This window comes from Polypterus senegalus, chromosome 13, assembly GCF_016835505.1.
Source record: "Polypterus senegalus isolate Bchr_013 chromosome 13, ASM1683550v1, whole genome shotgun sequence".
Classification (NCBI taxonomy): domain Eukaryota; kingdom Metazoa; phylum Chordata; class Cladistia; order Polypteriformes; family Polypteridae; genus Polypterus; species Polypterus senegalus.
In genome coordinates, this window is record NC_053166.1 from 108,723,513 (window position 1) to 108,746,461 (window position 22,949).

Here is a 22,949-nt window from a genome sequence, read left to right on the forward strand (position 1 = left end):
TATATTGATCATGTAACGTAAAACTACTAGTTCCATATTGAAGTGCTATGTATTGGACTTCAGTTTTGAATAGAACTTTTATAAATAGAAATTATTCCCTTAGAAACGTACAGTGGTAATACGCATGCTCGTTGGTGGGTGTGGTTATTCAAAATTATCACATGCTGATTGGTCCAGCGCGAAGAGTTTTGGGGCTGCTGGGATTGGGTGGTGTTTGTCGTTTTTAGAAATGGCGTCTTTACTGCAGCCGGATCGAGTGCTTTACCTTGTTAGTGGTGAAAAAAAGATCCGCTCCCCGCTGTCACAGCTGTACTTCTGTCGCTACTGCAGTGAACTTCGCTCACTAGAATGCGTTTCTCATGAGGTAATACAATAAGCCGAGACTGAATGAAAAATCACCGCTAATGAGCCAGTCCTCTCTCTCTCGGACTAAAGAGAAAGACTCAAGATTTTTCATAGTTGATGGATGTTGTTTTTGTTAACCATCTTCTAATAGGCGTATTTTCGTGTTCCTCAAATTGCAGTTAGCGAACGTTTGCCATTTTTTTTAAGATATGAGCTGTCGTTTTGGTGGAAAGTCGGTGGCAGGTTATCCTTGAGGATTTCGATTGGTTCTCGTATCATCTTTGGACACTGACACGTCCAATCCTTTTTCTAAGACGATTGGGTAAAATGTATGCCAATCAAGTCACGGAGGCCCAGTCTAAATTGGGAGTGCCTTCATTTAACAAGGCAAAAGATAAGAATTTATGCAAAATGTGTGGTTTATAATCCGTTTTCTGTCCAAATACTGCATTTGTACATGTTATACTGTTGCTGTTGTTACAAAGTCAATAGAATAAACACCAAATAAGATAAAATACCACTTGTATTGTGTGTATTATATTGAAGGTTGTGTATTTTTTACATTTGTATTTTAATTTCAAAGTATTGTGTCTATTATTGGGAATGCTACTTGAATTTGAGCAGTGTTTTATTTCGACGGCAGTCAATGTGATAATCGCGTCATAGAAAATCCTGAATTGATTCATATTCAGAAATGCGTGACCGCTTTATCCAGTTTTGTTCCTGTTTTGTTTGTCTTACCAATAAAATCTGGCTCCTTCTATTTCGTTGTGGATTAAGAGAAACGGGCGCATAAAAATATAGGCTTTATAGCCGGGACATGGTGTCTTTTTTTACCTTATTTTTCTAGTAGCTTTTTACTTTTTTGGTATGTTTTAGGTTTTTTTCTAGCGAATACGAAAGCTGCGTTACAGGTTCGTTTTACAACAGTACTTTATATATTGTCAGCTTCTACAGGTGTATTATCGAGAGGTTACGTAATTTGCCAAGTGCCAGATGTGTTAGGCTGTAGAATTGCAGTCCAAAATCTTAACCGGTAGGCCACGTTCTTATTTATATTCTCAACTCCATTTGTTTAATCTTTAGGTGGATTCTCATTATTGCCCTAGCTGTTTAGAGAACATGCCTTCAGCGGAAGCCAAGCTGAAAAAGAACAGGTTAGTGTTACTTTTAAGTGCTATATGGTTTCTGCAGCTATATTGTTTTCAGGCATACAGTAGATGCATCTGTACAGACGTGCTATTGCACTGTTTATTTAAGTAAGGAAGAATTTGTTTTTATAGCATAATTTCACACACAAGTGTTGGTCACAGTACTTTATAAATACTAAAGGAAAAACAAAAAAGGTATAAGTGAATGTAACTTAAATTTTAGTGGAACTCAGGAACTTTGTAATCCTCAAATGGTTATAATAGCAAAAGTGAGTGCCCGGTTTATTAAAATACTTTTAAGTGTAGATAAAGGAGAAAAAAATTAGAGGTTTCAAGACCCAAAGACTAAACCGCCTCCTTACTATACAATACATGTGTACATTTGATTAATTTTTTAAGTTATATATGATGAAGATTGAATGTTGAAGGTACCATCATATAGTGTTGGCCTCCATCATTGCATAAATGCCCCAATCAACAGATTTTAAACAAAATGTTACCATTCATTTTAATTGATAGTCATAATTTTATAAATTGCACCTTTTTATTATAGAACAAATTAAACAATTAATGTGCTATTTTCAGTTCTGCAACAGTGTACAAATACTGTATGTATGGTTCATGCCATTGGTTTTGTTGTAATCAAGAAGGGCCAAGATTATTAGTGGAAATGCACAGTATCTTTATTTTCGCAACCAGCTGTTCAGCTAGGGTATACATTTTGTACTTGGCTGTTGCAGCTTCATATGAGAAGAAAGTTGCATTGTCTGCTGTCCATTAAGAAAAGTATACAGCAATTTTATACCGTAGCAGACACACCTAAACATTTAAAAGTGAATTTGTAGCAGAGAATTCTCATAGTAAGTAATGTTATGTATAGTTCTCAGTGACATATGGGCTTATTGGATTTCTAAGACTCGAGCCTGGGTCAGAAACCTGGGGCAGTTGCCTGAGCAAAAATATGACAAGATGAGGGACATTGGTGGGATGTTTTACTTTGATCTCATTCAGACTAGTAATTGATGTCTTCCTGTGATTTGGTGGATTTTGGGATATTATAATTTTAAATTGTAAAGTTTATTATGAACTTTTTACAGTCCTCTTTCTTTCATTCAGTGAATATATCATTTAAATTGCACTAATTGATTACTGCAAGGCTGTTTTCAGAGTTATCTTAAATAGATACAAATTTTGAACATTTTCACTATAGTAAGTTAAATTCATGTTTCTTAGAAGACGAAGAAATAAAATGCAAGGAAACCTTTGTATTCAGACTATTCAATTTTTTAATAAAATAGTTAACATTTAGTGTGTTGCTGGTATAACATCCCTGGGGAGTTAATGTTGAGCACTTTTAAAAGAAATATCACTAATGCCACTGGTCAGGGCAATATTGGATTTTTTCATACAAATGGAAAATGTATAGTTTTTTTTTTTCTTTTAACTTGTATGTCATATCACATTCACACTTTGTTGATATTATCTGTACTCTATATTGCATTTAAGTAGGTTTAAATCAACCAAAACATAATTTGCTGATGTTTCCACAGTTAAAAACCTGTAATTTAAACAATCCATTATTGTTTTGCTTTTCAAAAGAATAATCTAAAAGTATTTCAAGGAAAAAAAAGCATGTAGGTTGATACAGGATTTCTTTTGTTTGTGTGTCTTATGTAGGCATGGCATTTTCACAAGTGATGTTGACTTTTTTTTTTTTTTTTTTTTAGTATATTGATGTGCATTTTTATAATTGGTATGGTTAAATACTTTAATGTTATGTAATATATTGGCTAATTGATGTAAACTGTTAGAACTGGTAAGCAGTAAAGAGCATTGTGTAAAAATAAACAGTCTTGAAGTTGATGGCAATATCAGAAAATCATTTTTTTAGACTGCTCACATTATAAGAAAGCCATCTGAAATTTCTGACCTGACAGAAATTGTTCCGACTGTATGACTGTCCGATTGTAAGATGCAGTCAGGCATTGCAACTGCTCTTACACTGCACTTGAAACAATGAGCCAACTCAGAAAATCAGATGGCAACTGCAAATGACCTTACGTTTGTGCAAAAATCACAGTATATGTCCAGATTTAAAGGTAGATGAAGGCCTTTTGGCAAAATTAGGTATAGTATTGTAATAGTTATTCACATTTGAAGCCACTTGGCTTATATGGGTTGGAGGAGTAGTATTTGAACCTAATCTAAATGTAGCGTAAACGTGCTTAATAGAAGGATGGCGGCTAATCTGTGTGAAATTTTATTTCTTTCAGCCAACTTTGAGTTAGGTTTTAAACTTTTTTTTTTTAAAAAAAAGGACAACTTTAAACACATTAGCAAATTTAATATATTTTTTCCTTTCTTAGGTGTGCAAATTGCTTTGACTGCCCTTGCTGTATGCATACCTTATCAACACGTGCCACTAATATCCCTGCCCCTCTTGCTGATGATCCTGCCAAGACAACAATGAAGAAGGCCTACTACCTTGCATGTGGCTTTTGCCGATGGACCTCTCGTGATGTTGGAATGGCAGATAAATCCGTTGGTATGTTTCTGAATAAGTTCTTCTCTTATTGCACTGTTTACTATGTGTGCTTGTTGATTTTATCTTTTTGTTCATGCTGTTCTAAAATTTCTACTTTCAACAGTTTTGTCATTTGGTAATTATTTTGTTGGCTGTTGCTGTTTTGGCTTATTTCTCTCATCTTGTTGCGTTGCATGTGCTTTGTACTTTGCTTGGTACTTGCCATATGCTGGAGCCTTCATTCTTCTTTTTATCACATAATTGGTTACTGTAGTTTCCTTTACACGTGGCAGTAGGGATGCTCCAATCAATCGTTCTCTGATCTAACTTGGCCAGTTTTAATTAAAGTAAATTGGCTGATCTTTTCAGCCCCTGCTTTACAGTAATTTAGTTGCAGTGCCTCCTTTATGCAAGGTATTAAGGTAATTTAGCCAGCACATGTCTCTTAATCCGGCAAACATCCTGCAGTGGAGTAAAACTGAGAAAAATTAATCGAGGAATTTTGACAAACTGCTACAACTAGGGTGTTGTACCATGTAAGCCATTATGAATGTAGTGAAAAGTCAAGCAAAATACCACCTTTTATTGGGCCTGAGTTGCCTCAAAATCTTGCATATTGTAATCTTTTTAGTTAGCCAATAAAAGGTGTCATTTTGTTGACTTTTCACGAGAAACTACTAGAAAATCTATTTGAATTCAGACCTTTTTTATTTTATTCTTTAATTAAAATAAACACTTTCAGTTGGACAGCAAGCTTGTTTTTAGTTCAGCAACTTGCATTTTTAATTGAGGGAAAAACAAATACGAATTTGAAATTATTGCTTAGTAAACAACAGGCTTGTTAGCTTAACAGCACTATGAATCTTTTACTTATAAAGCTGTTTATCATGTTAGTCTTGTGTCTTCTGTAAACAACTTATCTTTAAAGATTTGTATTGTGTTTATTATTTGTTGCCATGTGTCATACAATGTAAGTTTTGGTAAGAAACAAATACTACATAATTAAAATGGTAATCCATTTATAATGACACCAAGAATTACAAATGTCTATCTGATACACTGAAGATAAAAACACACCTTAATAAATATCTATACTAATAAAAGGCAAAGCCCTCACTGACTGACTCACTCATCACTAATTCTCCAACTTCCCATGTAGGTGGCAGGCTCATTCCTTACAGCTTACTTACAAAAGTTGGGCAGATTTCATTTCGAAATTTTACACATAATGGTCATAACTGGAACCTATTTTTTCTCCATATACTATAATAGACTGCAGTGCGATGGCCGTGGGAGACGGAGTTGTGTGTTGCGTCATCACGCCTCCCACGTAATCACGTGAACTGACTGTGAAGGCAGTATGTAGAAAACAAGGAGGAGCTCCAAAGAGCACTGAAGAAAACATAGATTATACAATTGAGAAGGCAGCGAAACAATAAGAAGCATATTCATAAGTGCAGCTACTGCGGAAACAAAGCACGGTGTAAACCGTAAGTTTAAATTAAGTTTATAGACACACTCCCGCTGCCGTTTGTCATGCACAGTGACGCATACAAGCATATTCACGAGTGCAGCTACTTCGGAAACAAAGCACAGTGCAAAGTTTAAAGACAGGCTGCCGCTGGCGTTTGTCATGCCCACTACTAATACGATATTTGTGGGATACAAGTTTAATGAGAGGATGCAGGGTATAAACGAGAGTTTTGATCACTTTGTAACTAAGTTAAAATTGCTGGTGAAGGACTGCTTATGCAAATTCGTAGACACTGTGTTTGTGGGGGGGATTGTCGTCATCATCTCCCCTCCCATTCACCTCATATCATTCACTTCATTTCGCTCTGAGCTGAGCTCCGCAGCTAACGCGGTCTTGCGGAAGCAACTTTGTGACGCTGCCACCAAATACTTCCAGAAAAATCCACAAATTAATACACATGCTGTCTCTAGGGTTTCTCCACACTCTGAATCCTCCAGGCACTACTGAGCATAATCTAATTTTGAGGGTTGGGACACCACTAATATTACTGAAAACCTTACAGCCACCTAGACTTTGAAACGGCACGAGACTTCAGGTCACGTGTCAGTAAACGAACCTAATTGAGGCAACTATTTTTACTGGCAGTTGCTCTGGGGAGAGAGTTTGTATTCCTCGTATCCCCGTTATAACCTCTGATCTCCCATTTCAATTCAAATGCCTCCAATTTCCAGTAAGGCTGTGCTTCACGATGACAATTAATAAGTCTCGGGGGACAGACCCTAAAAAAGGTTACATTGACAATCATGTAACGTTATTTTTAAAATGTTTCCTTTTCTTAGCACAAGCACAGCTGAGAAGCTTCGATGCATGTGCTCCATAACGCGTTAAAAAATAACGCATTTAATCACACTTTGCATTCCAAGCAAAGGGGAACTTTTGTCAATGCATGATTTCCTGATACATCGATTACATTGATGCACACATCAGAGCTACAAAAATGGAAGAGTCTGAAGAAAGCGTGTTGCTAGGACTGATCAGAGGCAAATTTCATTTCAAAAGACTACCCGACGGAAGCCTTGATAAAAGCGTGGTTTTGTGCAAACTGTGCAAAAAGGAGTTTGCAGACCACTGAAGCACTTCAACCTTACGGTACCATCTAAATGCAAAACATGTTACAGCGAGCACTGAAACTGTGTATGCTGTTAGCACTAGCGGTGCGAGTTCGAGTACCAACAAAAGGTGTCGGCAGCCCAAACCTGATGAAATGACTGGCTTCAGGACCAAAATTAGTAAGTCAACATCGGTCAAACATACAAATTCTCTCGCAAAATGGATTGCTTTGGACTGTAGACCACTAACAGTGGTGGAAGATAGGGGGTTAGAAAATGTGCTACAATTAGCGTTGGGTGATCCAACTTTCCAACTACCGTGCAGAGAGACTATTTCAAATAAAATTCAATAGCTTTGACACTGAAAAGCAAGCAAATTTAGATGCATTACAGAAATCGGACTTTGTGGCTCTTACTGGGGATCATTGGACTTCCGTGACCGTTAGTAATTTTACTTGCATCTAATTACAAAATGTTCAATGAGCACACTGTTTTAGCCTAATGTACAAAATAATTTTGGCTAAGGTTACTCAGAGTTTAAAGGTGAACATGGTCAATTTACCTTTTATGTTTCTGCCTTAGTTTTTTAAGAAGAAAAACTGCACTTTATGTTGAAATTTTTCTTATTATTTAAAGACAATACCCTTCTGAAAATGTACTTAAAGTACTTAGAATACCACTTTATTTTTAAGTCTGCCCAATTTTAGCCAGGGATGATATTTTTGTTTCTGTTTTGAATTGAAATGCAGTTTAAATGCATTTTTTTTTCAGAAATTAAAAGAGCTTGAGTTTACAATATTCATGTCCATGTCTATTATTTGATTCTGTCGCCCACTAAAACCCTTTTACAAAAAAAAAAAAAAAATGCACTTTGGGGCAAATTTACTTGTGCGATTACATACGATTAATCAAGATTAATTAATTACAAAGCCTCTAATTAATTGGATAATTTTTTTAATCAAGTCCCACCCCTAATATATATATATATATATGTATGTGTGTGTGTGTATATATATATATATATATATATATATATATATATATATATATATATATATATATACTAGAAAATACCAGCCAGCAGCGGAGAAGTAGTGTGTTAAAGAAGCAATGAAAAGAAAAGGAAACTTTTTGAAAATAACGTAACATGATTGTCAATGTAATTGTTTTGTCACTGTTGTGAGTGATGAGTGTTGTTGTCATATATATATATATATATATATATATATATATATATATATATATATATATATATATATACATACACACACATACATATACATATCTATACATATACACATATATACATACATATATATCTACATATACACACACACATATATATAAACATATATATACATATACATACATATCTACATATATATACACACAGCTATTTCAGTATCAGTGCAATACGCTGTTTGTTAAAACGGTTGACTCCGCTCTTACGTGCAATAACAAATCAAATCATTCAGTTGTCTTTGCTCATATGTCATTTTAGAGCTGGACGCCTGGCATCTTTTTTTGGCCACAAGTTCGTTTCTGTTTGGTGTGAGGTTGTGTTGTGGAGATTCTCAGGATGGATTGCAGGTGCTCATCAGTGAGGCGACTCCTGTGTGCTGTTTTGTTAGTCTTTATCACTGAGAAGAGCTTCTCACACAGATATGTGCTACCAAACATGCACAAGGTTCGAGCCGCATGTAGACGGACTTTTTTTGTTCATCAAAGTCACCAAAGCGCCGTGCAAACTCAGTGCGCAGTGCGCTCAGTTTATCAGCAAAGTGCGATTTGGGAACACCGTAGTGACGACTTGGTTTAACAGTACTTGGCAACAGGGAAAGTGGGGCAAGGTGAACTGGTGCATTTGTGTCTCCCATAAAAGCAGCTTCACTTGAAATCACTTTGTGATTGTGCACAGGTTAAAACGTCCGCTGAAGTGTCAGATTCTTATTTAATTATGCTGTTTTCTGTATCTTCTGAATTGCATTCAGGTTACCCTGATGCAAGGCAGCTGAAGCGCTGCATTATGGGATCTGTAGTTTATTGTGTTACCAGCGCTTCATATACCGGGCTTTAATAACAATAATACAGTATATAAAATGATCTCGGGGCGGATATAATTACGCCGGGCGGATGTGGCCCGCGCCCTTGAGTTTGACACATATGGACTAAATAGAACTTGAAAAGATATGTTTTTCAAATGTGATCGCAATTCAGATAGAGTTGACGCACTACAGCCTGCATGCCTCAATGAGTCATCCTCCCCTCGCTCTTACTTTTTTACCGTTCATCTAATGAATACACTGAGTATGGCTTTACCAAAACAATCATTGATGGCGAATAAAGTATCCATTATTCGAGTATGTAGATCGGGTTATATATATATACCCGCGTATCGCAGCGGAGAAGTAGTGTGTTAAAAAAGGTAGAAAAAGAAAAGGGAACATTTTAAAAATAACGTAACATGACTGTCAATATACAGTATTTGTTTTGTGAGTGTTACTGAGTGTTGCTGTCATCAAGGATTTGATTATCATTATTTCTTTCAATCAGGTTCGTATTTTTGTAGGATGTGTTGTGTTCAAGTTACATTCCGTGTTTGTCAATCGTTGTAAAGATGACAGGTTTCATTCATCGATTTGTTTCTTACTGCATCAATAAACAGCTCGTCTTCTTCTTTATCTGAGACCTGACACACTGCATGCACGGGTTTTTTTTACACTGTCTTCCTTTAGCGGGACATTGATTTTTCCACCGTGTGCTTTGTTTCCGCAGTAGCTGGATTTATGAATATGCTTATCAGACGCTTCATATTTTTGCTGCCTTTTCAATTGTGTAATTCGGTTTTGTTCAGCTCTTTGGAACTGTTGCTTTTATCTGTGCACTGCGTCAGTTCACGAAGCCGCGGTGTACATGTATCGAAGGTTCCCAGCTGTGCTGGTGCCATCTCCTGCTATGTCCATGGCTGTATTTAATGTTACCTTAGTCCTGGCACTTAAAACTTTCTCTCGCAGTTTCGCTGAGTTTGTGTCAAACACCACCCTGACCATCTCATCTTCCTCTCCATAAGCACAGTCCTTCACCCGTGAATATTTACCCGTGGCAGTTTGCTATTGGATTGCCGCTGACGGACGGCCTTATATGGGCAGGCACTAAATTACAAACGCCAGCGACAGCCTGTCTATGAACTTAATTTAAAGTTTAGGTTTACATCGTGCTTTGTTTCCGAAGTAGCAGAACTCATGAATATGGTTGTATATGTCACTCGCTTCGCTTCTTATTGTTTCGCTGCCTTCTCAATTATATAATGCATGTTTTCTTGAGCGCTTTTTTGAGGTCTTCCTGGTTTTCTATGTACTGCGTGATTACGTGGGAGGCGTGATGATGTCACACGAAACTCCGCCCCCACGGCGTTGAAGCTCATCTCCATTACAGTAAATGGAGAAAACTGCTTCCAGTTATGACCATTACGAATTTCAATATAAAACCTGCCCAACTTTTGTAAGGAAGCTGTAAGGAATGAACCTGCCAAATTTCAGCCTTCCACCCACACGGGAAGTTGGAGAATTAGTGAGTGAGTGAGTGAGGGCTTTGCCTTTTATTAGTATAGATAGATAGATAGATAGATAGAGATAGATAGAGATATATAATATTTATATATATTATATTAATTCGGAACCGAAAAGAACAATGGAAAGTCAACGTGGCTCAGAAGTGCATGTGGACTGTAGCACAGACGAAAGCGACTGTGTGTTCCAAAACTCGATTTAGTCGTGACCCGAAGTAATTTCCCCCATAGGATTGTATGTAAATACAATGAATCCGTTCCAGACCATACAAACTGTATGTAAATATATTTTTTTAAAGATTTTTATGCACAAAAATAGTTAATACCATAGAATGCACAGTGAAATAGTAAACTAAATGTTAAAACATTGAATAACACTGAGAAAACGTTGAACGGTGAAAAAAAACATTGCAACAATTCACACTATGAATCGCTCGCTGTAAACACTTTTTTTTTTTTTTAAAAATGAGTTTTAAACATAGGGAAAAAAATGAACATTTAAAAAATTCATAATACAAAAACTAACCATACACTAACCTTGCATGAGTCGAGTTCTATATATATGTATATATATATGTATATATATATATATATATATATATATATATATATATATATGTATATATATATATATGTATATATATATGTGTATATATATGTATATATATATATATATATATATATATATATATATGTATATATATATATATATATGTATATATATATATATATATATATATATATATATATATATATATATATATATATATATATATATGTATATATATATATATGTATATATATATATATGTGTATATATGTATATATATGTGTATGTATGTATATGTGTACATATATATATATGTATGTGTATATTGAAATCAATATTTAGTAGATCCGCCTTTTGCAGAAATTACAGCCTCTAAATGCTTTCTGTAGGTTCCAATGAGAGTCTGGATTGTGGTTGAAGGTATTTTGGACCATTCCTCTTTACAAAACATCTCTAGTTCATTCAGGTTTGATGGCTTCCGAGCATGGACAGCTCTCTTTAACTCACACCACAGATTTTCAATTATATTCAGGTCTGGGGGCTGAGATGGCCATTCCAGAACGTTGTACTTGTTCCTCTGCATGAATGCCTTCGTGGATTTTGAGCAGTGTTTCGGGTCGTTGTCTTGTTGAAAGATCCAGCCCCGGAGCAGCTTCAGCTTTGTCAATGATTCCTGGACATTGGTCTCCAGAATCTGCTGATACTGAGTGGAATCCATGTGTCCCTCAACTTTGACAAGATTCCCAGTCCCTGCACTGGCCACACAGCCCCACAGCATGATGGAACCACCACCATATTTTACTGTAGGTAGCAGGTGTTTTTCTTGGAATGCTGTGTTCTTTTTTCCTCCATGCATAACGCCCCTTGTTATGCCCAAATAACTCAATTTTAGTTTCATCAGTCCACAGCACCTTATTTCAAAATGAAGCTGGCTTGTCCAAATGTGCTTGAGCTCTGTTTGTGCTGTGGGCGGAGAAAAGGCTTCCTCTGCATCACTCTCGCATACAGCATCTCCTTGTGTAAAGTGCGCCGAATGGTTGAACGATGAACAGTGACTCCATCTGTTGCAAGATGATGTTGTAGGTCTTTGGTGCTGGTCTGTGGGTTGACTCTGTCTGTTCTCACCATTCGTCGCTTCTGTCTATCCGAAATCTATCTTGGTCTGCCACTTCGAGCCTTAACTTGAACTGAGCCTGTGGTCTTCCATTTCCTCAATATGTTCCTAACAGGAAACAGACCGCTTAAATCTCTGGGACAGCTTTCTGTATCCTTCCCCTAAACCATGATGGTGAACAATCTTTGTCTTCAGGTCATTTGAGAGTTGTTTTGTGACCCCCATGTTGCTACTCTTTACTCATTATAGGATTCACCTGTGTATGTAGGTCAGGGGTCACTGAGCTTACCAAGCCAATTTAAGTTCCAATAATTAGTTCTAAAAGTTTTGGAATCAATAAATGACAACGGTGCCCAAATTTATGCACCTGCCTGATTTTGTTTGAACAACTATTTCACACTTTCTGTAAATCCAATAAACATCATTTCACTTCTCAAATATCACTGTGTGTGTCTCCTATATGATATATTTAACTGACATTTTTTATCGTAACAACCAACGATTTATACAGGAAAATAATGACTATTAACAAGGTTGCCCAAACTTTTGCATCCAACTGTGTATATATGTATGTATATGTATGTATATGTATGTATATGTATGTATATGTATGTATATATGTGTATATATATGTATATATATGTGTGTGTGTGTGTGTGTGTGTGTGTGTATATGTATGGTATTTTACTAGTACTAATGACTAGTAAAATACCCGCGCTTCGCAGCAGAGAAGTAGTGTGTTAAAGAAGTTAATGAAAAAGAATAGGAAACATTTTAATAATAACGTAACATGATTGACGAAGTAATTGTTTTGTCACTGTTATGAGTGTTGCTGTCATCAAGGATTTGATTATCATTATTTCTTTCAATCTGGTTCGTATTTGGAGGATGTGTTGTGTTCAAGTTATATTCCATGTTTGTCAACCGCTGTAAAGATAACGGGTTTCATTCATCGAAGTGTTCACTACCAAAATCGGTAATTGTGAATCAAAGATGTTTAACAGGCATTCCTGGTATTAAGTTGTGGATTTGCTTGCAAATATTTAGCGTAGTGTATCTATGAACTTAATTTAACCTTTCCCAGTCCTGCAAAGTCAGTTCATGTGAGCCGCTCAGAGTACATGCATTGAAGCTTCTCAGCTGTGCTTGTGCTATCTCGTGCGATCTCGCGATGTCCACGGCTTTATTTAATGTTAGCTCAGACCCAGCACTTTCTTTCGCACTCTTGCTGAGTTTGCGCCAAACACTATTCTATCCCTAAACATCTCATCTTCGTTTGCATAAGCACAGTCCTTCACCAGCAATTTTAATTCCGTTACAGCAATTGTAACTCTGTTACAAAGTGATCCAAAGTCTCGTTTATACTCTGCGTCTTCTCATTAAACTTGTATCTCAATATCGATTCGGCCGTAGGCATGACAAACGCCAGCGGCAGCCTGTCTATGAACTTAATTTAAACTTTAAGGTTACACCGTGCTTTGTTTCCACAGTAGCTGCACTTATGAATATGCTTGTATGCGTCACTTGCTTCATATTCTTTTGCTGCCTTCTCAATTTTGTAATGCGTTTTTTGAACAGGTTTGATTCATCGAAGTGATAACTACTCAAATCAGTACTCGTGAATCTAAGATGTTTAACAGGCATTCCCGGTATTAAGTTGTGGATTTGCCTGCGAATATTTAGCGGCAGCGTGTCTATGAACGTAATTTAAACTTAAGCTTTACACCTTTCTTTCCTATTAATATGTGTACAAAGGCTTGTTCAGCGTCAGAGGGTTTCCGCAGTAGCTGCAATTATGAATATGCTAAGCACAGTCTTTCATCCGTGAATATTTACCTTATATGGGCAGGCACTCAATTACGTGGGAGGCGTGATGATGCGGGACGCAACTCCACCTCACACGGCGACTGAGCTGCAGGCTATGGCCGTATGTATGGATGAAAGTAGGCTCCAGTTATGACCGTTGCGAGTAGAATTTCGTAACCTGCCTAACTTTTGTAAGTAAGCTGTAAGGAATGAGCCTGCCAAATTTCAGCTTTCTACCTACACAGGAAGTTGGGGAATTAGTAGTCAGTCAGTCAGTCAGGGCTTTGCCTTTTATTAGTATAGATTTAAAAATGATTAAAATCTGTATATAATTCAACATGGAAGTGGGGAATGGTGCAGTGCTACCTAACACGGACTGCAGGTGCCATCAGGATCATTGCACTATTGGGCAGCTGTGGTTATTTCTGCTATGGCTGAAGAGAGAGAAAGCAGGATAAGAATTGGACTTAATAGTGAGCTCTAAGAAGCCATGAAGAGGATCACAATCATTTTTCCCTTTTGTTTCACCACTTTCACTACGGCAGCTAACCATCTGGATTACAATTACAGTTATACTCACCCTGAGGATTACAAATTTCATAACTTGTAAATGTGTGCCATTACATAGACTTTATTTGTCAACTGCTAGTTCACAGCTGAAATACTTCTGTTCTTTGCAGATTGGATGTATATAAGGTATTTTGTTTGACTTGTGCACGTTAAATTGGTTATATTGACATGAGAGTAGGATTGTTGTGTTCTCCTATTGAAGATGAAAACTCTGATATTAGACATATAAAAGAAATGCACGTGTGTGTCTGCTCTGCTCACGCTCAACCACAGCCACTAGATGGTGCATGAAAGTTTTTTCCACGCTTGCATTCACCTCATTTCTCATTCAACCCAAGCAGATAAACTGGGCTTTGTAATACATGCATGATGTACAGTCACACAATGAGCTACCATACGTTTGCTTGAGACAGGTTCCAGCCTGTCGTGATGACCACACGCAACTGTGTAATGTATTATGAACGGTTTTGAACACAAATAAGTGTCATATGAAAACTTTACATGATTTCACTAATCTTGAAGATACAGTATCTCACATTTTTGTAAGTATTTTATTATATCTTTTCATGGGACAACACTGAAGATATGACACTTTAAAACAATGTAAAGTACAGGAGAAAGTAGGGAGAAATGACACCTTTTATTGGCTAACTAAATAGATTACAAGTGCAAGCCTTCGAGGCAGATAAGGCCCCTTCATCAGGCATGGTGTAACAAGGTGTAAAGTAGTCAGTGTACAGTTTGTATAACCGTGTAAATTTCCTCTCCCCTCAAAATAACTCATCACACAGCCATTAACGTCTTAACCCCTAAGTGAAAAATGTCCAAACTGTGCCCAAAGGGTCAATATTTTGTGTGACCACCATTATTTTCCAGCACTGCCCTAACTCTCTTGGGCATGGAGTTCACTGGAGCTTCACAGGTTGCCACTGGAATCCTCTTCCACTCCTCCATGATGACATCACGGAGCTGGTGTATTTTAGAACCTTGCGTTCCTCCACCTTCCCTTTGAGGATGCCCCACAGATGCTCAATAGGGTTTAGGTCAGGAAACATGCTTGGCCAGTCCAGCACCTTTACCCTCAGTTTCTTTAGCAAGGCAGTGGTCGTCTTGGAGGTGTGTTTGGGGTTGTTATCATGTTGGAATACTGCCCTACAGCCCAGTTTCCGAAGGGAGGGATCATGCTCTGCTTCAGTATGTCACAGTACAAGTTGGCATTCATGGTTCCCTCAATGAACTGTAGCTCCCCAGTGCCGGCAGCACTCATGCAGCCCCAAACCATGACACTCCCACCACCATGCTTGACTGTAGGCAAGACACACTTGTCTTTGTACTCCTCATCTGGTTGCCGTTACACACGCTTGACACCATCGTGAACCAAATAAGTTTATCTTGGTCTCATCAGACCACATGACATGGTTCCAGTAATCCATGTCTTTAGTCTGCTTGTCTTCAGCAAACTGCGGGCTTTGTTGTGCATCATCTTTAGAAGAGGCTTCCTTCTGGGACGAGAGCCAAGCAGACCAATTTGATACAGTGTGCGACGTATGGTTTGAGCACTGACACGCTGAACCACACCCCCAACCTCTGCAGCAATGCTGGCAGCACTCCTATGTCTGTTTTCAAAAGACAGCCTCTGGATATGACGCTGAGCATGTGCACTCGACGTCTTTGGTTGACCATGTCGTTGCCTGTTCTGAGTGGAACCTGTCCTGTTAAACCACTGTATGGTCTTGGCCACCGTGCTGCAGCTCAGTTTCAGGGTTTTGGCAATCTTCTTTTAGCCTAGGCCATCTTTTTGTAGAGCAACCATTCCTTTTTTTCCACATCCTCGGAAAGTTATTTGCCATGAGGTGCCATGTTGAACTTCCAGTGACCAGTGTGAGAGCGATAACACCAAATTTAACACACCTGAGACCTTGTACTACTAACGAATCACATAACACTGGGGAGGGAAAATGTCTAATTGGGCACAATTTGGACATTTTTCACTTTGGGGTGTACTCACTTTTGTTGCTAGTGGTTTAGACATTAATGGCAGTGTGAGTTATTTTGAGGGGAGAGCAAATTTACACTGTCGTCCAAGCTGTACACTGACTACATGGTATCAAAGTGTCATATCTTCAGTGTTGTCCCATGAAAAGATATAATAAAATATTTACAAAAATGTGAGGGGTGTACTCACTTTTGTGAGATACTGTGTATATCTCTATCTATATATCTCAATCTATATATAAAGATATATAGATATAGAGATATAGATACAGTATCTATATCCATCCATCCATTATCCAACCCACTATATCCTAACTAAAGGGTCTCAGGGGTCCCAGCCAACACAGGGGACAAGGCAGGAACAAACCCTGGGCAGGGCGCCAGCCCACCACAGTATATATAGAGATATATATATCCAAATATATATAATGTATATAAATAAAATCTCTATTGTGTCATATTAAAAAATAAAAACAGCCGAATGAATTCTTCAGCCACATCAACTCAATATATTCCCCACATTCCAATTCTTGATGGAAAAAGAAATTAACAAAAGCATTAATTTCCTTGACATTTCCGTTGAAAGAATTTATCTCAAGGAATGTTATACGGACAAAATACTACACATTTCCAGCAACCGCCCTTCATTGCATAAACAGAGTTGTGTTAGGACTTTATTCATTAGGCCGGAGTTATACTTCACGCGACGCATGCTGCAGCGTTGTAGTGGTCATACTTGCGTGCGTACTTTACGTAAATCTGGAGGAATCCACCAGGTGGCAGTGCGAGATATTATCACGGTGAGAACATGTTCGTGTTCTCTGTGTTGTGAATTGCCTAGAAAACCTATTAAATTCTTTTTTTTTTTTTTTTTTATTTATTTATTTATTAATTTTATTACAATCAATACATAGCAATCAAGTTTTACAAAAAAAAAAAGAATTATGCTAAGAACAGATCGATCCCCACCCTTGAGAGAGAGAGCAAGCCAAACGTGTAAAATTTAAGGCTTTTAAAAATACCTAAATCAACAAATTCTCTGTGCTTTATAAAATCATTTCAAAATATTACTGATTAGATCCTGCCATGTTTTGAAAAAGTCTGCACAGATCCTCTAACTGAGTATTTGATTTTTTCCAATTTTAAATAATATAACACATCAGTTTCCCACTGACTTAAAAGAGGAGAGTTTGGGTTCTTCCAGTTTATCAGAATAAGTCTGCGTGCCAACAGTGTAGTGAATGCAATCACAATTTGTTTGTCTTTCTCCACTTTAAGACCCTCTGGAAGAACCCCAAACACAGCTGTTAATGGGTTAGGAGGGATTGTGAGTCCAAGACTGTCTGAGAGGTAATTAAAAATTTTTGTCCAGAATAATGTTAATTTGGAGCAGGCCCAGAACATGTGACCTAGTGAGGCTGGGGCTTGGTTGCAACGGTCGCAGGTTGGATCATGCCCTGGAAACATTTTGAGAGTTTTAGTCGAGACAGATGTGCTCGATATATAATTTTGAGTTGTATAATTGTATGCTTTGCATATGGAGCTTGAGTGAATTCTCTGCATTGCTACTTTCCACTCCTTTCTGATATATTAATTGAGAGGTCATTTTCCCAGTGTCCTCTTGGATCTTTGAAAGGAAGGGATTGTAAAAGGATTTTATATATTGTAGAGATGGAGTCTAACTCCTTGAAATTGAGCAATAATTTTTCCAGCGTGGATGAGGGTGCAAGATGAGGAAAATCTGGAAGGTTCTGTTTAACAAAGTTCCTGATTTGAAGATAGTGAAAGAAATTTGTAGCTGGAATGTTAAATTTGGAATGTAATTGTTCATAGGATGCAAAGACGTTGTCTATATAAAGATCTCTAAGCAAGTTAATTCCAAATTTTTCCAGATATTAAAACTGCATATGTTTGTGAGGGTTGAAAGAGGTGGTTCTTTTGCAGGTGCCACAGAAAGAAGCTTCTCCGCCTTAAAATGCTTTCTACATTGGTTCCAGATTCTAAGTGAGTGGAGCACAATTGTTATTAGTGTATTGCCGATAACGTGTTTATTGGAGCACAAAGCAAGGAATACAAAGAAGTACTGCAGGATTTTACTTCTATTGCGGTCCATGCCTGTGTATGTTCTTCTATTTGTGTCCAGGTTCTTATCGACTGTATATTTGCCCCCAGTAATAAAACTGGAAGTTAGGTAGAGCCATGCCGCCTTCTGCCTTTTGTCTTTGTAGGGTCGCTCTTTTGATGCGTGGATGTTTAGAATTCCAAATAAATGAGGTTATTGTTGAATCTAATTGCTTAAAGAACGATTTATTAATGTATATTGGTATGTTTTGAAATAAAAAGGAGCTTAGGAAGAATATTCATCTTAACAGTGTTAATTCTTCCAGCTAGTGTGAGATGAAGGGTTGACCATCTATGCAAGTCTTGTTTAATTTTTTCCATACAGACGATAAATTTTGTTGATAAAGAGCTTTATGTTTACTTGTGATGTTTACCCCGAGGTATTTAAACTGTTCTGCAATGATAAAAGGAAGGGTGTCTAATCTAATATTATATGCTTGAAATTCACCGGAAAGAGTACACTTTTATTCAGATTAATTCTGAGACCAGAGAGCTTTTGAAATTCTGTGAGTGCTGCTAAGACTGCAGGCACAGAATTTTCTGGGTCCGATATATACAGTACCATGTCATCTGCATATAATGAGATTTTCTGTTCCAGTCCTTCTCTGCTAATCCCCTTTATCTGATCAGTATTTCGACAATGTATTGCCAGTGGTTCAATGGCAATTGCAAACAGCAGTGGTGACAAAGGGCATCCTTGTCTTGTGCCACGCTCTAGTTTAAAGTAGTCTGAGCAAATGTTATTGATGCAAACTGAAGCTTCTGGGTTAGTATACAGTAATTTAATCCATGCACAAATGTTCGGGCCAAACCCAAACTTCTCCAAAATAGTAAAAGGTATTTCCATTCAATCATGTCGAATGCTTTTTCTGCATCCAATGATAATAATATTTCTGGGGTGTTTGATTTAGTTGGTGAGTATATTACATTAAACAGGCGTCAAGATTTGAAGATAAGTGTCGGCCCCTAATAAATCCAGTTTGGTCTTGTGATATTACTGAGGGGAGCACTTTCTCCATCCTTCTAGCTATGATTTTAGAGAGTATTTTAACGTCGTTATTCAGAAGTGAAATTGGTCTGTATGATGCACATTGTAATAAGTCCTTATTTTGTTTTGGAAAGACAGTGATTAGTGCTTGGCTTAAAGGTTTGTGGAAGAGATTGGTTATCTCTGGCTTCTGTAAATGTTGCTAATAGGAGGGAGCTAGCTGAGCGGAGAATTTCTTGTAAAACTCTGCAGGGTAGCCATCAGGGCCTGCTGCTTTTCCACCTTGGAGTGACTTTATAGCATCCAGTAATTCTGATAATGACAGAGGTTTATCGAGCTCCTCCACACTAATAGCGCCAATTTGTGGTATCTGTAATTTATCCAGAAATGCATTAGATTGTATATTGTCTTCTTTAAACTCAGTAGTATATAGGGATTTATAGTAGTCTCTAAAAGTGTACATTATATTTTTGTGTTCATGATTTTATCTCCATTCGTGTTAGTAATTACCGAGATTGCGCTATGCACTTCTTGCTTGTGAATTTGTTGCGCTAAAAGCTTATTAGCTTTCTCCATGTTCATAATAATGATGTCTGGATTTGTAAATTAGTTGTTCGGTTTCTTTAGTTGTCAAGAGGTTTAATTCTGAATGTAGAGCCTGCCTCCTCTTATGTAGAGTCTCGCTTGGTAGTCTGGCATGTTCTTCATCTATTTTAGTAATTTCGCTTTTATCTCTGCTACTTTCTTCGCTCGGATTTATTTCTGTGGGAAAGATATGAGATAATCTGTCCTCTTAAGAAGGCCTTAAGAGTTTCCCAGAGTATTCCTGCAGAGATCTCAGGGATGTATTTGTCTCTAGAAAGAATTCAATTTGTTTGGATATAAATTCAGTACAATTCTCGCCAGCTAATAGAAGCGGATTGAGACGCCATCTGCGGGTGAGTGTATGGGGCTTAGTAATTTCAGCTCCAAGATCATCGGAGCATGGTCTGAAATAACAATAGCATCGTATTTACAAGATTTAATCTTAGGCAAGAAGTTATTATCTATAAAGAAGTAATCAATCCTTGAGTAGCAATGATGTACTGGTGAGTAGAAAGAATATGTTCTTGAATTTGGGTTTAAAACCTCCAGGGATCTGATAAGTTGTGATCAGTTATAAACTTTGTAATTATCTTTTGGTGTTAGTTGCCGCTCCCCTGTGGAGGAAGTCTTATCTAAAAGTGGATTTAGAACACAATTAAAGTCCCCAGCCATTATAAGTTTATGAGTGTTCAGATTGGGAATGGATGCAAATAAATTTTGTATAAATTCCTTATCATCAACATTAGGTGCATAAACATTTATCAAAATCATTTTACAGTTAGATAAGTCTCCCATGACCATCACATATCTCCCTTCAGGATCCAATACTACATCTGATGCTACAAATGGTACTGTTCTATGTATGAGAATTCCCACCCCTCTAGTTTTCTTTGTAAAACTAGAATGGAACATTTGGCCAGTCCAGTCTTTTGCAGCCGGAACTGATCCTTACTTAGTAAGTGGGTTTCCTGTAAAAATACTATTTTAGCATTTAGACCTGTTAGGTGAGAAAGTACTTTCTTTCTCTTTAATTCGTGATTCAGGCCTTTAACATTCCAGCTTACGGTTAACTGTCCCATCATGGAGACACTGATTCTGAGTTTTTGGTGTCATATTATAGTCTTAACTGGAAGTGAAATAGTTTAGGTCTTAATTTCCTATTCCCCAAGAGTTGTTGCCATGCAGCTTATTATTACGCTGATAGTTATAATTATAAAGATTGAGATGATAGATTAGATATAGATCAAGCCTGCTCTCTTTCTCTTCCCCTTAACCCCCACCCTCCCTTTTGCCTCCCCAGGTGAGGCTAAAACCCACTTCATGCAGTCCCAGTCCTCTGACATACCCAGAGACAGAGCACGTCCAAAGCACATCAAGCCCCCATGCAGTGGCGCTTTAAGGTTAAAAGATAGAGATATCTGTTACCAATATAGTCTTTAAAAGAGGAAAAAGAAAGAAAAAAATATATATATATATATATATATATATATATATATATATATATATATATATATATATATATATATATATATATATATATATATATATATATATATATATATACATACATACATACATACATATAATCTTCATCAATTTTAGTGCATTAAGATGATATCCCCAGATAATAAACCCAGGTGATGGTGTTAAAGATGTGTCCAAAACAAGCATAACAAGTCTTAATGCAGTAATAGCAATAACAGCAAACCAAGGGTATGATATTGAACAGTCTCATTTAGGGTACACATGAAATAATTAGAAAAGAAAAAAAAAAAAGAGGAGGAAAACGTAATTAAGCACAATAAAACACAAACATTTAGCGCCCTAGTAATACTAAGTAATGATAAGTAATAAGTAAGTAATAATAATATAAGAATATGAGAATATATGCTGATAAAAACCCGTATTTTAAAAAACAAATAGATCAGACAGTAGATTATTAATCCTAGCTTTATCATTTACCGCCATGACTCACAATTATGTATCAGAATAGTCCCGGGATCAGCTTTCTTAACTCGTTTTCTGCCTCCTCCTTGCTAGCGAAAACATAGAAATGCCCTGCCATTCCACTTTCAGTTTTGCCGGATACAGGAGGCCGTATTTGACATTGGCTTGCCGTAGCCGCTGTTTAATATTATAGAAGGCGCGTTTGATAGCTGTTGCTGGAGAGAAGTCAGGGAAGACGCGAATGTGGCAATCTTCATATATAATATCTTCCTTTTTTTTCCTGAGGAGTTCCATCACCTCTAACTTAAATGATAATCGCTCAAAACGGACTATAAAAGATCTTGGTCGGGTCTGACGGTGTTTGATCAGCGTCGCGTAAGCCGCTGCTATCTCAGATTCTGCTTTAAAGTCGCCCCCGATTATTTTAGAAAAAAGTTCAGTTGCGAATTTCACCGGGTTTAAACTTTCTCGATTCTCCGGCAAGCCTTCAATTCTGACATTATACCTTCTATTCCCATCTTCTAAAGCAGCCAGTCTGTCTCCAAGTTTTTCTCCGAGTTTTTTACATTCCGAACTGACATTTACTGCTCTTTCCTCGGCACTGGCAGCTAGATGTTCGGCTATTTCGATCCGATTCGTGAATGTCTCACTAAGATGCTCCAATCGATCAGCAAGCGTGCTCAGTTTAGCGAGTTTTTCTCAATGCGCTCTTCAATTTTACCCAGCACCTGTCGAAGTTCAAGCTGTACCTCTTGACGAAGCCTTTCATTTGCCTGTTGGATTTCCTGTCGCAGACATTCATTGGCCTGTTTCATCTCCTGTTTCCATTCCTGTTTCAGTCTCTCATGTGCCTTTGCGTTGCTTTCTCATTAGCCTTCTCGCTTTTCTTTATATCTTGCCTGAGGTCAGCGAGCAACACTTTCAGTTCAGATAGCTCAAATGTGCCTTCTTGTACCGTAGATGAAGCAGCAGACTCTGCTGAAGCGGTGTCCCGCTGCTCCAGTCCCGCGTGATTGCGTAACTGAAGCCGCGGACCTCCCGGCCTTTTCCAGTTTCAGGTAATCCTCTCCAATCGGCGAGCTATCCACATCTGCACTCACGA

General features: G+C 37.5%; 1 protein-coding gene across 3 annotated transcripts in view; it reads left to right on the forward strand.

The window, feature by feature from the left end:
• Window positions 1–196: 196 nt before the first annotated feature.
• Window positions 197–22,949, forward strand: part of dctn4 (dynactin 4) — a 72,669-nt gene continuing 49,916 nt past the window's right edge. The window contains exons 1-3 of one of the 3 annotated variants that reach the window (XM_039773983.1): window positions 200–364; window positions 1,432–1,502; window positions 3,863–4,041. In XM_039773983.1, coding sequence (XP_039629917.1) covers window positions 230–364; window positions 1,432–1,502; window positions 3,863–4,041 — 385 coding nt within the window. In that variant the 5' untranslated portion in view covers window positions 200–229. Of the gene's footprint in view, window positions 365–1,431; window positions 1,503–3,862; window positions 4,042–22,949 lie in introns of all 3 variants that reach the window. The other 2 variants (XM_039773984.1, XM_039773985.1) reach the window with 2 other exon arrangements.